The sequence below is a fragment of the Bufo bufo genome, chromosome 3 (assembly GCF_905171765.1).
Source record: "Bufo bufo chromosome 3, aBufBuf1.1, whole genome shotgun sequence".
Classification (NCBI taxonomy): domain Eukaryota; kingdom Metazoa; phylum Chordata; class Amphibia; order Anura; family Bufonidae; genus Bufo; species Bufo bufo.
Window position 1 is genome coordinate 19,866,957 of NC_053391.1, and position 15,670 is coordinate 19,882,626.

The 15,670-nt window shown below is 45.7% G+C and overlaps 1 protein-coding gene across 1 annotated transcript; it reads left to right on the plus strand.

Moving 5' to 3' along the window:
• Positions 1-236: 236 nt before the first annotated feature.
• LOC120993565 (zinc finger protein 84-like) lies at positions 237-1,421 on the plus strand (the record flags this gene model as incomplete). Its single annotated transcript, XM_040422041.1, has 1 exon — positions 237-1,421. A coding segment is annotated over one exon (1,185 nt), but the record flags the coding sequence as incomplete, so codon positions are not given.
• Between the last annotated feature and the right edge of the window lie 14,249 nt (positions 1,422-15,670).

Below are 15,670 nucleotides of genomic sequence, written 5' to 3' on the forward strand. Positions count from 1 at the left end.
CCTCTGTACAGTTAAGGGACTGGGCTAGAAAACTCGACTTGCTAGCTAGTGATTGCTATGGATAAGCAAGTCAGAGTTGAGGGCACGGTAACCAGTGTGAATGGACACATGTGTGTATATTAAAAGTGATCCTGTGGGTGTATATGCAGATGTGGTTGTGCCACCTAGTTCATAGGTCGTATAATGCTAAATTTATTACAAAAACAAATCTTGTTGAACATCAGAGAATTCACACAGGAGAGAAACCGTATTCATGTACAGAATGTGAGAAGTGTTTTCGTCAGAAGTCAATTCTTTTTCGACATCAGAGAATTCACACAGGAGAGAAGCCGTTTTCATGTACAGAATGTAGGAAGTGTTTTAGTCGGAAGTCACTTCTTTTTCGACATCAGAGAATTCACACAGGAGAGAAGCCGTTTTCATGTACAGAATGTGAGAAGAGTTTTAGTCATAAAATAAATCTTGCACGTCATGAGAAAATTCACACAGAAGAGAAGCCGTTTTCATGTACAGAATGTGAGAAGTGTTTTCGTCAGAAGTCAATTCTTTTTCGACATCAGAGAATTCACACAGAAGAGAAGCCGTTTTCATGTACAGAATGTGAGAAGAGTTTTAGTCATAAAATAAATCTTGCACGTCATGAGAAAATTCACACAGGAGAGAAGCCGTTTTCATGTACAGAATGTGAGAAGTGTTTTCGTCAGAAGTCAATTCTTTTTCGACATCAGAGAACTCACACAGAAGAGAAGCCGTTTTCATGTACAGAATGTGAGAAGTGTTTTAGTCGGAAGTCACTTGTTGTTCAACATCAGAGAATTCACACAGGAGAGAAGCCGTTTTCATGTACAGAATGTGAGAAGTGTTTTCGTCAGAAGTCAATTCTTTTTCGACATCAGAGAATTCACACAGAAGAGAAGCCGTTTTCATGTACAGAATGTGAGAAGTGTTTTAGTCGGAAGTCACTTCTTGTTCAACATCAGAGAATTCACACAGGAGAGAAGCCGTTTTCATGTACAGAATGTGAGAAGAGTTTTAGTCATAAAATAAATCTTGCACGTCGTGAGAAAATTCACATAGGAGAGAAGCCGTTTTCATGTACAGAATGTGAGAAGTGTTTTCGTCAGAAGTCAATTCTTTTTCGACATCAGAGAACTCACACAGAAGAGAAGCCGTTTTCATGTACAGAATGTGAGAAGAGTTTTAGTCGGAAGTCACTTGTTGTTCAACATCAGAGAATTCACACAGGAGAGAAGCCGTTTTCATGTACAGAATGTGAGAAGTGTTTTAGTCAAAAGTCACATCTTGTTCAACATCAGATTATTCATACAGGGATAAAGCCATTTAAATGTACAGAATGTGAGAAATGTTTTAATGATAAATCAACTCTTTTGAAACATTTAAAAATTCACACGAGGAAGTAGCCATGTGTATGTATAGTATGAGAAAACAGTAGAATAAAAATGGGTCTTGTGGCAAATCAAAGAGCGGAGAAGTCAGAAGCCTTTGTAATGTTCAAATTGTATGAAATGTGGCAGGTGTGGAGCTCTACTGTAGGACTTGGTACCTTATGATGATTCTTTATTTTTTTCTTTCAATCTTCTTTTATAATAAATTTTACATTGAGTGAATACTGAGTAACGTCTCTTTACACTCAGAGAGTCTCCGCTTGGCTGTGATGTTCATAGAGAGCACAAGATAGGATTTTAACCCCTTAAGGACTGGGCTCATTTTCACCTTAAGGACCATCTCCATTTGCCCTAAACTTTTAAAGAATACCTAAAGGGTTAATAAAGTTTGTAATATCAGCTTTGAATACCTTGAGTGGTTTTGTTTCTTAGATGGGATCGCTTTTATGGAGTTTCTATTCTAGGGGTGCATCAGGGGTTCTTCAAATGGGACATGGTGCCAAAAAAAAGGCAATCAAAATCTGCCTTCCAGAAACCATACAGTGTTCCTTTTCTTCTGCGCCCTGCCGTTTGGTCATACAGAAGTTTACAACCACATATGGGGTGTTTCTGTAAACTGCAGAATCAGGGTAATAAATATTAAGTTTTGTTTGGCTTTGTTACTGGAAAAAAGTTATTAAAATGGAAAATTTCCTAAAAAATAGCTGTTTTGGCACTGTTTTTATTTTATTTTTTTGACCGTGTTCATCTGAGGGGTTAGGTAATGGGGGATTTTTATAGTGTAGATTCTTACGGACGCGGCGATACCTAATATGTCTACTTTTTTAAATTTATTTAGGTTTTACACTATATTATCCTTTTATAAAAAAAAAAAACATTTTAGTATCTCCATAGTCTAATAGTAATAATTTTTTTAGTTTTTAGCCAATTATCTTAGGTAGGGGCTCATTTTTTGAGGGATGAGAGTACGGTTTTATTGGCACTATTTTGGCGGGCATATGACTATTTGATAACTTGCTATTACCCTTTTTGTGATGGAAGGTGACAAAAAAAAAAACTTTTTTTGCACCGTTTAGATTTTATTTTTTTGACCGTGTTCATTTGAGGGGTTAGGTCATGGGGTATTTTTATAGAGCAGATTATTACGGATGCGTTGATACCTAATATGTCAACTTTTTAAATTTATTAAAGTTTTACAAAATAATATTTTTGAAATAATTTTTTGTTTTGTTTTAGTGTCTCATGTCTGAGAACTAGGGATGAGCGAACCCGAACTGTATAGTTCGGGTTCGTACCGAATTATGGGGTGCCCGTGACACAGACCCGAACCCGAACATTTTCGTAAAAGTCCGGGTTCGGGTTCGGTGTTCGGCACTTTTTTTGGCGCTTTTTGAAAGGCTGCAAAGCAGCCAATCAACAAGCGTCATACTACTTGCCCCAAGAGGCCATCACAGCCATGCCTACTATTGGCATGGCTGTGATTGGCCAGTGCAGCATGTGACCCAGCCTCTATTTAAGCTGGAGTCACGTAGCGCTGCACGTCACTCTGCTCTGATCAGTGTAGGGAGAGGATGCAGCTGCTGCTGTTAGGGCGAGATTAGGCAGTGATTTATTTACTGAAGTGATCGATATACAGCTGTGTATCATACAACCTCTGCTATTCAATTGCTCGCTGTTTTAAGGCTGCCCAGAGCGTTTTTCAGTCACTTTTTTCTGGGGTGATCGGCGGCCATTTTGTGTCTTGTGGTGCGCCAGCACAAGCTGCCACCAAGTCCATTTTTAACTATCAATAGTGTGTTTTTTTTTTTGCTATATCCTTCATCAGGGGCTTGGCTGTGCTTGCTATTTTATTGAGGGGTAAAATACAATTGCCAAAATAGCAGTACCCTAAATCTGGTGTTTCAGCTGTGGCTAGCCAATTGTAATACTGTCTGCTGTCTGCCGAAGCACAGTTTTTGTTCTGGGTTGAATACAATTCCCAACTTAGCAATTCACTAAATCAGTGGTTTCTGCTGTATCAGGCCAAGGTTAAATCTATCCATAAAAGGGTATATTAGATTGAAGGTGCGGATAGGGTCATCCTCAATAACTTCACACGCTACCGTGCATTATACCCAATAGTTCTGACAGGGGATGTGTGGGCTGTAACCAGTCTGTGATTAAAGAATGGATATTTTTCTGTAGGTGTCTCCCTTGCATGGGAGAGGGGCATAAAAGTAGGGAATGTGGCATTAAACAGGGTTTTGCTCCTGATACTGTCTGTCAGTGTCGTCCAGTTATTGGGAAGAGTGATGGGATATTCGTTGATGGTTTTATTTACTAATGATGCTGTGCTTCCTGTGTGAACTACTTGATCCCAAAATAAACCCATTTAATAGCGGCAGACAAAACCTATGTCGCATTATGGCTCCGCTACAGTGGTTTATGTGGTTATTTAACTGGGGTGTGTGTGTATATATACACTCACCTAAAGAATTATTAGGAACACCATACTAATACGGTGTTGGACCCCCTTTTGCCTTCAGAACTGCCTTAATTCTACGTGGCATTGATTCAACAAGGTGCTGATAGCATTCTTTAGAAATGTTGGCCTATATTGATAGGATAGCATCTTGCAGTTGATGGAGATTTGAGGGATGCACATCCAGGGCACGAATGTCACAGTCACTATCTCTGGCTGTGACCTTCTGTCCTTGCTCGTTCGGCGCTCCTCACTGAAGTTCCGTTTCTGTGTGTCATTTGTGGTTCTTGAAGGGATAACTCCCCTGTGTGCCTATTTGGAGTTAATCCTCTGTCTGCTCCATGGGTGTGGTCTCTCTGCTGCACCCATGGAACCTGTATATAAGGCTGAGGTTTCCTCAGTTCTGTGTCAGCTCTCCTGGTGTGTGTTGTCTTGTCCTGCTCCTGGTTTGTACTCTCTCTCCCATGCTGCTGACCCATGGGATCCGTGTCTGTCTGTGCTCTGTGGGTTTCCCTACTTGTTCATTAACGTCCTCTTTCCCGTCCTAACTTACGTCCTCTTTCCCGTCCTCTTTCCTGTCTTTCTGTTTTCTGCTCTGCCAGTTATGTTTTAGTTACTTTGTGTTTATTCATATGTCTGTGTTCAGCAAGCCTTTGCAGCAGAGTGGCATGACAAGGCCATGCAGTTTACTACTGGTGGAGCAAGTCCTTCTCTGCTCATTGCCACTCCTGCTCCCTTGCGTGAACTTCTGCTTGTGTTATTAGTTGCCCTGTTTTGTATTTATCTGTCTGTTATGTTTGCCTATGTGCCGTCGGTACCTTCTGGTACCTGTTGTCCATTCGTTCCTGCTGTCACTGTCTAGTTCACGCTCCAGAGTGGACCCTGGCAACTTCCTGCGGCAAAGTCTAACCCTACCTTCTGGGGCCCTAGTGAAAACCAGGAGTTGCTTAGTCACGCCGCTCTGGAGTATTACTAGACAGTGGCGCAGTGGGGGTTTTCTCCCACTGTGCTGACGGTATATAGAGCTCATGTTTTGTCTGTGCTGCCTTCCATGTTTTTGTTTGTGCAATAAACTCTTATGTGTCTGTACCTGATTTTCGTTTATTGCTTGACGACGCGGTGGTCTCTCCTGGGACCTCCAACTCGTGACAACGAAGCTCCCGTTCCACCACATCCCAAAGATGCTCTATTGGGTTGAGATCTGGTGACTGTGGGGGCCATTTTAGTACAGTGTACTCATTGTCATGTTCAAGAAACCAATTTGAAATGATTCGAGCTTTGTGACATGGTGCATTAAACTGCTGGAAGTAGCCATCAGAGGATGGATACATGTTCTCATTCTGTTTATGCCAAATTCGGACTCTACCATTTGAATGTCTCAACAGAAATCGAGACTCATCAGACCAGGCAACATTTTTCCAGTCTTCAACAGTCCAATTTTGGTGAGCTCATGCAAATTGTAACCTCTTTTTCCTATTTGTAGTGGAGATGAGTGGTACCCGGTGGGGTCTTCTGCTGTTGTAGCCCAGCCGCCTCAAGGTTGTGCGTGTTGGGGCTTCACAAATGCTTTGCTGCATACCTCGGTTGTAACGAGTGGTTATTTCAGTCAACGTTGCTCTTCTATCAGCTTGAATCAGTCGGCCCATTCTCCGTTGACCTCTAGCATCCACGAGGCATTTTTGCCCACAGGACTGCCGCATACTGGATGTTTTTCCCTTTTCACACCATTCTTTGTAAACCCTAGAAATGGTTGTGCGTGAAAATCCCAGTAACTGAGCAGATTGTGAAATACTCAGACCAGCCCGTCTGGCACCAACAACCATGCCACGCTCAAAATTGCTTAAATCACCTTTCTTTCCCATTCTGACATTCAGTTTGGAGTTCAGGAGATTGTCTTGACCAGGACCACCCCCCTAAATGCATTGAAGCAACTGCCATGTGATTGGTTGACTAGATAATTGCATTAATGAGAAATAGAACAGGTGTTCCTAATAATTCTTTAGGTAAGTGTATATATATATATATATATATATATATGTGTTTGTGTGTGTGAAATGCATGAAATCATCTTGTGACAATATACATCTGTACCGAGCAGTGTGTATAACTATATATATACAATCACAGTGAGGTAGAGATGTATGATGTAAGCGGATGATTTTGTACGTGTCACACCAGGTATTAAGTAATCATTTTTAAATGGATTAAATACGAATGTAGTAGATTTAACACACATGCTTTAGGAGACGTGTTATGTAAACAAAATGCAATTAAAGTGATTCTGTCACCAGGTTTTACCCCCTCCAGATAAAAATATGGTTATGTTCAGGGAGCTTTCACGATTCCTAATGTGGTCTTATAAATGTAATCTATAGGCTCATTTTGCTAAAAAAAACGCTATTACTAACCTGTCATTCAACAAAATAAGGTGCCCAAGGGGATGTAAATGGATCCAAGCTGCCGCCCGCACCCGCCGCCGTTCGTGCCCAGCTCCTCCTTTCCCGACCTCAGCGCCGCCTCATAATCCTGCGTGAAGCTTCCGGCTCTCCCTCCCTCCCCCCCTCCTTCTGCTCTAACATTTCGCGCGTGCGCACAGGGCTCTGCCAGTGTGCAGGTCATCGAGAGGTTGAGCGAAGTGCCGGCGCATGCGCACTTCGCTCTATGAAGCCGAACGGAGAAGTCCGCACGGGCGAATCAGGCAGAGCCCTGTGCGCACGCGCGAGATGTTAGAGCAGAAGGAGGGGGGGAGGGAGGGAGAGCCGGAAGCTTCACGCAAGATTATGAGGCGGCGCTGAGGTCGGGAAAGGAGGAGCTGGGCACGAACGGCGGCGGGTGCGGGCGGCAGCTTGGATCCATTTACATCCCCTTGGGCACCTTATTTTGTTGAATGACAGGTTAGTAATAGCGTTTTTTTAGCAAAATGAGCCTACAGATTACATTTATAAGACCACATTAGGAATCGTGAAAGCTCCCTGAACATAACCATATTTTTATCTGGAGGGGGTGAAACCTGGTGACAGAATCACTTTAAATGCGTTATGCTATTTTTTTTAAATGGCTTTTGTTTCAACATAACGCAATGAGTTAAGAGGTTGTGTGTTATCCCAACTACATCTGTACGGAGTAGCAGCATAACTGAGTATATACATTACATAGTGTTGTAGAAAGAGATACAAAAGTCATGTAAATATTGAACCTGGACACAATCGTTCGCTCATCTCCTTTACAAGATTGGGCTTATACCTTTTCAGATCGCACCACTTCTTCTGTAGTTCTCAATCTTTGTGCCACAAGGAGAATTTCATATATAACTCTGCACGGAGAGACCTCAGGATGGCCCGCTTCTCCACTCTCTTTTTGGTAAGGGCCTATCCCCGCACCAACAAACGCTGCAAGATAAAGATGCAAGCATATGATTCCAATTTTTTAAATTCTACGTTTTAAAAAATATGTCCTCAATAGGGATGAGCGAACCCGAACTGAATTTTAGGGTGTCCGTGACACGGACCCGAACCCGAACATTTTCGTAAAAGTCCGGGTTCGGTGTTCGGCGCTTTCTTGGCGCTTTTTGAAAGGCTGCAAAGCAGCCAATCAACAAGCGTCATAATACTTGCCCCAAGAGGCCATCACAGCCTTGCCTACTATTGGCATGGCTGTGATTGGCCAGTGCAGCATGTGACCCAGCCTCTATATAAGCTTGGGTCACGTAGCGCTGCACGTCACTCTGCTGATTCAAGCATAGGGAGAGGTTGCTGCTGCGACGTTAGGGCGAGATTAGGCAGATTAACTCCTCCAAAAGACTTCATTCTGTGATCGATCTCCAGCTGTGGATCATTGAAGTGCTAATATCGACTTGCTCACTTTTTTTAGGCTGCCCAGAGCGTTTTTATATCACTTTTTTCTGAGGTGATCGGCGGCCATTTTGTGGCTTGTGGTGCGCCAGCACAAGCTACCATCAAGTGCTTTTAACCATCAATAGTGTGGTTATTTTTTGCTATATCCTACATCAGCTGCAGGCTGAGCCTGTGTCACCGAAGTGCATTTAACCATCAACAGTGTGGTTAATTTTTAGCCATATACTACATCAGGTGCAGGCTGAGCCTGTGTCACCCAAGTGCATTTAAGCATCAATAGTGTGGTTATTTTTTGGCCATATACTACATCAGGGGCAAGTTGAGCCTGTCACCCAGCGCCTAAAAAATAGACCTGACATTTCTATTCAACCAAATCTGTACTGTTTTAGCTGGTCAAGTTATTTGTAGTGACCGTAAAAGCATAGTTTTTGTTCTGGGTTGAAAAACTATTCCCAAATTTGCCATTCTCAAAATAAGTAGTTTATGCTATATCAGGCCAACTTGAAATCTATCCCAAAAAGGATATCTTAGATTCCAGGTGCTGATAGTGTCATTCAGAAAAACTTAACACACACGCTACCGTGCAGATACAAGTCTAATTCTGTGATTAAACGTATACCTGTCACACAGCGCAAAAAAAAAAATAGGCCTCACATTTCTATTCAACCAAATCTGTACTGTTTTAGCTGGTCAAGTTATTTGTAGTGACCGTAAAAGCACAGTTTTTGTTCTGGGTTGAAAAACAATTCCCAAATTTGCCATTCTCAAAATTGTGGTGAACGGGAACAATGAGGAAAACATCTAATAAGGGACGCGGACGTGGACATGGTCGTGGTGGTGTTAGTGGACCCTCTGGTGCTGGGAGAGGACGTGGCCGTTCTGCCACAGCCACACGTCCTAGTGAACCAACTACCTCAGGTCCCAGTAGCCAGCAGAATTTACAGCGATATTTGGTGGGGCCCAATGCCGTTCTAAGGATGGTAAGGCCTGAGCAGGTACAGGCATTAGTCAATTGGGTGGCCGACAGTGGATCCAGCACGTTCACATTATCTCCCACCCAGTCTTCTGCAGAAAGCGCTCAGATGGCGCATGAAAACCAAGCCCATCGGTCTGTCACATCACCCCCATGCATATCAGGGAAACTGTCTGAGCCTCAAGTTATGCAGCAGTCTCTTATGCTGTTTGAAGACTCTGCTGGCAGGGTTTCCCAAGGGCATCCACCTAGCCCTTCCCCAGGGGTGGAAGAGATAGAATGCACTAACGCACAACCACTTAATTTTCCTGATGATGAGGACATGGGAATACCACCTCAGCACGTCTCTGATGATGACGAAACACAGGTGCCAACTGCTGCGTCTTTCTGCAGTGTGCAGACTGAACAGGAGGTCAGGGATCAAGACTGGGTGGAAGACGATGCAGGGGACGATGAGGTCCTAGACCCCACATGGAATGAAGGTCGTGCCACTGACTTTCACAGTTCGGAGGAAGAAACAGTGGTGAGACCGAGCCAACAGTGTAGCAAAAGAGGGAGCAGTGGGCAAAATCAGAACACCCGCCGCCAAGAGACTCCGCCTGCTACTGACCGCCGCCATCTGGGACCGAGCACTCCAAAGGCAGCTTCAAGGAGTACCCTGGCATGGCACTTCTTCAAACAATGTGCTGACGACAAGACGCGAGTGGTTTGCACGCTGTGCCATCAGAGCCTGAAGCGAGGCATTAACGTTCTGATCCTTAGCACAACCTGCATGACCAGGCACCTGCATGCAAAGCATGAACTGCAGTGGAGTAAACACCTTAAAAACAAGGAAGTCACTCAGGCTCCCCCTGCTACCTCTTCTGCTGCTGCCGCCTCGGCCTCTTCCTCCGCCTCTGGACGAACGTTGGCACCTGCCGCCCAGCAAACATGGGATGTACCACCAACACCACCACCTGCGTCACCAAGCATCTCAACCATGTCACACGGCAGCGTTCAGCTCTCCATCTCACAAACATTTGAGAGAAAGCATAAATTCCCACCTAGCCACCCTCGATCCCTGGCCCTGAATGCCAGCATTTCTAAACTACTGGCCTATGAAATGCTGTCATTTCAGCTGGTGGACATACACAGCTTCAAACAGCTCATGTCGCTTTCTGTCCCACAGTATGTTGTTCCCAGCCGGCACTACTTCTCCAAGAGAGCCGTGCCTTCCCTGCAAAACCAAGTGTCCGATAAAATCAAGTGTGCACTGCGCAACGCCATCTGTGGCAAGGTCCACCTAACCACAGATACGTGGACCAGTAAGCACAGCCAGGGACGCTATATCTCCCTAATTGTACACTGGGTAAATGTAGTGGCGGCTGGGCCCCAGGCGGAGAGCTGTCCTTCCGCCGCCAAGGATCGCAGGGCAACATTCTTTGCCTCCTGTCTCCTCCTCCTCCTACTCAGCTTCCTCCTCCTCTTCTTCCACCTGCTCATCCAGTCAGCCACACACCTTCACCACCAACTTCAGCACAGCCCGGGGTAAACATCAGCAGGCCGTTCTGAAACTCATATGTTTGGGGGACAGGCCCCACACCGCACAGGAGTTGTGGCGGGGTATAGAACAACAGACCGACGAGTGGTTGCTGCCGGTGAGCCTCAAGCCCGGCCTGGTGGTGTGCGATAATGGGCGAAATCTCGTTGCAGCTCTGGGACTAGCCGGTTTGACGCACATCCCTTGCCTGGCGCATGTGCTGAATTTGGTGGTGCAGAAGTTCATTCGCAACTACCCCAACATGTCAGAGCTGCTGCATAAAGTGCGGGCCGCCTGTTCGCGCTTCCGGCGTCCACACCCTGCCGCTGCTCGCCTGTCTGCGCTACAGCATAACTTCGGCCTTCCCGCTCACCGCCTCATATGCGACGTGCCCACCAGGTGGAACTCCACCTTGCATATGCTGGACAGACTGTGAGAGCAGCAGCAGGCCATAGTGGAGTTTCAGCTGCAGCAGGCACGGGTCAGTCGCACTGCGGATCAGCCCCACTTCACCACCAATGACTGGGCCTCCATGCGAGACCTGTGTGCCCTGTTGCGCTGTTTCGAGTACTCCACCAACATGGCCAGTGGCGATGACACCGTTATCAGCGTTACAATACCACTTCTATGTCTCCTTGAGAAAACACTTAGGGCGATGATGGAAGAGGAGGTGGCCCAGGAGGAAGAGGAGGAAGAGGGGTCATTTTTAGCACTTTCAGGCCAGTCTCTTCGAAGTGACTCAGAGGGAGGTTTTTTGCAACACCAGAGGCCAGGTACAAATGTGGCCAGACAGGGCCCACTACTGGAGGACGAGGAGGACGAGGATGAGGAGGAGGTGGAGGAGGATGAGGATGAAGCATGTTCACAGTGGGGTGGCCCCCAAAGCAGCTCGGGCCCATCACTGGTGCGTGGCTGGGAGTAAACACAGGACGATGACGATACGCCTCCCACAGAGGACAGCTTGTCCTTACCTCTGGGCAGCCTGGCACACATGAGCGACTACATGCTGCAGTGCCTGCGCAACGACAGCAGAGTTGCCCACATTTTAACGTGTGCGGACTACTGGGTTGCCACCCTGCTGGATCCCCGGTACAAAGACAATGTGCCCACCTTACTTCCTACACTGGAGCGTGATAGGAAGATGCGCGAGTACAAGCGCACGTTGGTAGACACGCTACTGAGAGCATTCCCAAATGTCACAGGGGAACCAGTGGAAGCCCAAGGCGAAGGCAGAGGAGGAGCAAGAGGTCGCCAACGCAGCTGTGTCACGGCCAGCTCCTCTGAGGGCAGGGTTAGCATGGCAGAGATGTGGAAAAGTTTTGTCACCACGCCACAGCTAACTGCACCACCACCTGATACGGAACGTGTTAGCAGGAGGCAACATTTCACTAACATGGTGAAACGGTACCTGTCCACACCCCTCCACGTACTGACTGATGGTTCGGCCCCATTCAACTTCTGGGTCTCCAAATTGTCCACGTAGCCAGAGCTAGCCTTTTATGCCTTGGAGGTGCTGGCCTGCCCGGCGGCCAGCGTTTTGTCTGAACGTGTATTCAGCACGGCAGGGGGCGTCATTATAGACAAACGCAGCCGCCTGTCTACAGCCAATGTGGACAAGCTGACGTTCATAAAAATGAACCAGGCATGGATCCCACAGGACCTGTCCATCCCTTGTGCAGATTAGATATTAACTACCTCCCCTTAACAATATATTATTCTACTCCAGGGCACTTCCTCATTCAATCCTATTTTTATTTTCATTTTACCATTATATTGCGGGGCAACCCAAAGTTGAATGAACCTCTCCTCTGTCTGGGTGCCGGGGCCTAAATGTGTGACAGTGGCCTGTTCCAGTGGTGGGTGACGTGAAGCCTGATTCTCTGCTATGACATGAAGACTGATTCTGTGCTGACATAAGGCCAAATTCTCTGTTACGGGACCTCTCTCCTCTGCCTGGGTGCCTGGGCCTAAATATGTTGACAGTGGCCTGTTCCAGTGGTGGGTGACGTGAAGCCTGATTCTCTGCTATGACATGAAGACTGATTCTGTGCTGACATAAGGCCAGATTCTCTGTTACGGGACCTCTCTCCTCTGTCTGGGTGCCGGGGCCTAAATATGTGACAGTGGCCAGTTCCAGTGGTGGGTGATGTGAAGCCTGATTCTCTGCTATGACATGAAGACTGATTCTGCGCTGACATAAGGCCAGATTCTCTGTTACGGGACCTCTCTCCTCTGTCTGGGTGCCGGGGCCTAAATGTGTGACAGTGGCCTGTTCCAGTGGTGGGTGACGTGAAGCCTGATTCTCTGCTATGACATGAAGACTGATTCTGCGCTGACATAAGGCCAGATTCTCTGTTACGGGACCTCTCTCCTCTGCCTGGGTGTTTGGGCCTAAATATGTGACAGTGGCCTGTTCTACACTGCGTGCAGAATTATTAGGCAAATTAGTATTTTGACCACATCATCCTCTTTATGCATGTTGTCTTACTCCAAGCTGTATAGGCTCGAAAGCCTACTACCAATTAAGCATATTAGGTGATGTGCATCTCTGTAATGAGAAGGGGTGTGGTCTAATGACATCAACACCCTATATTCGGTGTGCATAATTATTAGGCAACTTCCTTTCCTTTGGCAAAATGGGTCAAAAGAAGGACTTGACAGGCTCAGAAAAGTCAAAAATAGTGAGATATCTTGCAGAGGGATGCAGCACTCTTAAAATTGCAAAGCTTCTGAAGCGTGATCATCGAACAATCAAGCGTTTCATTCAAAATAGTCAACAGGGTCGCAAGAAGCGTGTGGAAAAACCAAGGCGCAAAATAACTGCCCATGAACTGAGAAAAGTCAAGCGTGCAGCTGCCAAGATGCCACTTGCCACTTGCCATATTTCAGAGCTGCAACATCACTGGAGTGCCCAAAAGCACAAAGTGTGCAATACTCACAGACATGGCCAAGGTAAGAAAGGCTGAAAGACGACCACCACTGAACAAGACACACAGGGCTGAAACGTCAAGACTGGGCCAAGAAATATCTCAAGACTGATTTTTCTAAGGTTTTATGGACTGATGAAATGAGAGTGAGTCTTGATGGGCCAGATGGATGGGCCCGTGGCTGGATTGGTAAAGGGCAGAGAGCTCCAGTCCGACTCAGACGCCAGCAAGGTAGAGGTGGAGTACTGGTTTGGGCTGGTATCATCAAAGATGAGCTTGTGGGGCCTTTTCGGGTTGAGGATGGAGTCAAGCTCAACTCCCAGTCCTACTGCCAGTTTCTGGAAGACACCTTCTTCAAGCAGTGGTACAGGAAGAAGTCTGCATCCTTCAAAAAAAACATGATTTTCATGCAGGACAATGCTCCATCACACGCGTCCAAGTACTCCACAGCGTGGCTGGCAAGAAAGGGTATAAAAGAAGAAAATCTAATGACATGGCCTCCTTGTTCACCTGATCTGAACCCCATTGAGAACCTGTGGTCCATCATCAAATGTGAGATTTACAAGGAGGGAAAACAGTACACTTCCCTGAACAGTGTCTGGGAGGCTGTGGTTGCTGCTGCACGCAATGTTGATGGTGAACAGATCAAAACACTGACAGAATCCATGGATGGCAGGCTTTTGAGTGTCCTTGCAAAGAAAGGTGGCTATATTGGTCACTGATTTGTTTTTGTTTTGTTTTTGAATGTCAGGAATGTATATTTGTGAATGTTGAGATGTTATATTGGTTTCACTGGTAAAAATAAATAATTGAAATGGGTATATATTTGTTTTTTGTTAAGTTGCCTAATAATTATGCACAGTAATAGTCACCTGCACACACAGATATCCCCCTAAAATAGCTAAAACTAAAAACAAACTAAAAACTACTTCCAAAAATATTCAGCTTTGATATTAATGAGTTTTTTGGGTTCATTGAGAACATGGTTGTTGTTCAATATTAAAATTAATCCTCAAAAATACAACTTGCCTAATAATTCTGCACGCCCTGTAGTGGTGGGTGACGTGAAGCCTGATTCTCTGCTATGACATGAAGACTGATCCTGTGCTGACATAAGGCCAGATTCTCTGTTACGGGACCTCTCTCCTCTGTCTGGGTGCCGGGGCCTAAATATGTGACAGTGGCCTGTTCCAGTGGTGGGTGATGTGAAGCCTGATTCTCTGCTATGACATGAAGACTGATTCTGCGCTGACATAAGGCCAGATTCTCTGTTACGGGACCTCTCTCCTCTGTCTGGGTGCCGGGGCCTAAATGTGTGACAGTGGCCTGTTCCAGTCGTGGGTGACGTGAAGCCTGATTCTCTGCTATGACATGAAGACTGATTCTGTGCTGACATAAGGCCAGATTCTCTGTTACGGGACCTCTCTCCTCTGCCTGGGTGCCTGGGCCTATATATGTGACATTGGCCTGTTCCAGTGGTGGGTGACGTGAAGCCTGTTTCTCTGCTATGACATGAAGACTGATTCTGTGCTGACATAAGGCCAGATTCTCTGTTACGGGACCTCTCTCCTCTGTCTGGGTGCCGGGGCCTAAATATGTGACAGTGGCCTGTTCCAGTGGTGGATGACGTGAAGCCTGATTCTCTGCTATGACATGAAGACTGATTCTGCGCTGACATGAAGCCAGATTCTCTGCTATGGCATGAAGAGACTGATTATCTGCTGACGTGAAGCCAGATTCTCTTCTATGGGACCTCTGTCCAATTGATATTGGTTAATTTTTATTTTTTAAATTTTTATTTTAATTAATTTCCCTATCCACATTTGTTTGCAGGGGATTTACCTACATGTTGCTGCCTTTTGCAGCCCTCTAGCTCTTTCCTGGGCTGTTTTACAGCCTTTTTATTGCCCAAAAGTTCGGGTCCCCATTGACTTCAATAAGGGTTCGGGTTCGGGACGAAGTTTGGGTCGGGTTCGGATCCCGAACCCGAACATTTCCGGGAAGTTCGGCCGAACTTCTCGACCCGAACATCCAAGTGTTCGCTCAACTCTAGTCCTCAACAAATCAGCAAAAAGTAGTTACGTCTTTGAAGGGGAAATATTAGATTGAATGTTACCGTTATAAGATCGGCTTGTATTGCGATTGTATGTGTATAGTGTCTGAGTGAGCAATCGGATATTGGCCAGCTAAGCTGCGATGTACCTGTCTAGAGAAGTGACGGTACGGTATTGGATGTACTGCTGGTTTGCATCCCTGTGGTGCACCCTGGGGATAGCTAAATGAACCAGCAAATACGGTGAGACAAAGAAAGCTTATGGACATAAAATATAATCTATATATATTGTGTTTGTGTGTGTGTGTATGGTATATAGTGTATGGAACCGTATATAGTGTATGGTATATAGTGTGTGGTATATATTGAGTGACAGGAAAATGGACGTGCTATGTGCATGTGATAGAAATGTATCTGTTGTCCATACATACATGCTACAAACATAGTGCTGTGAAGTAACAAGAATACTTAGTGCAC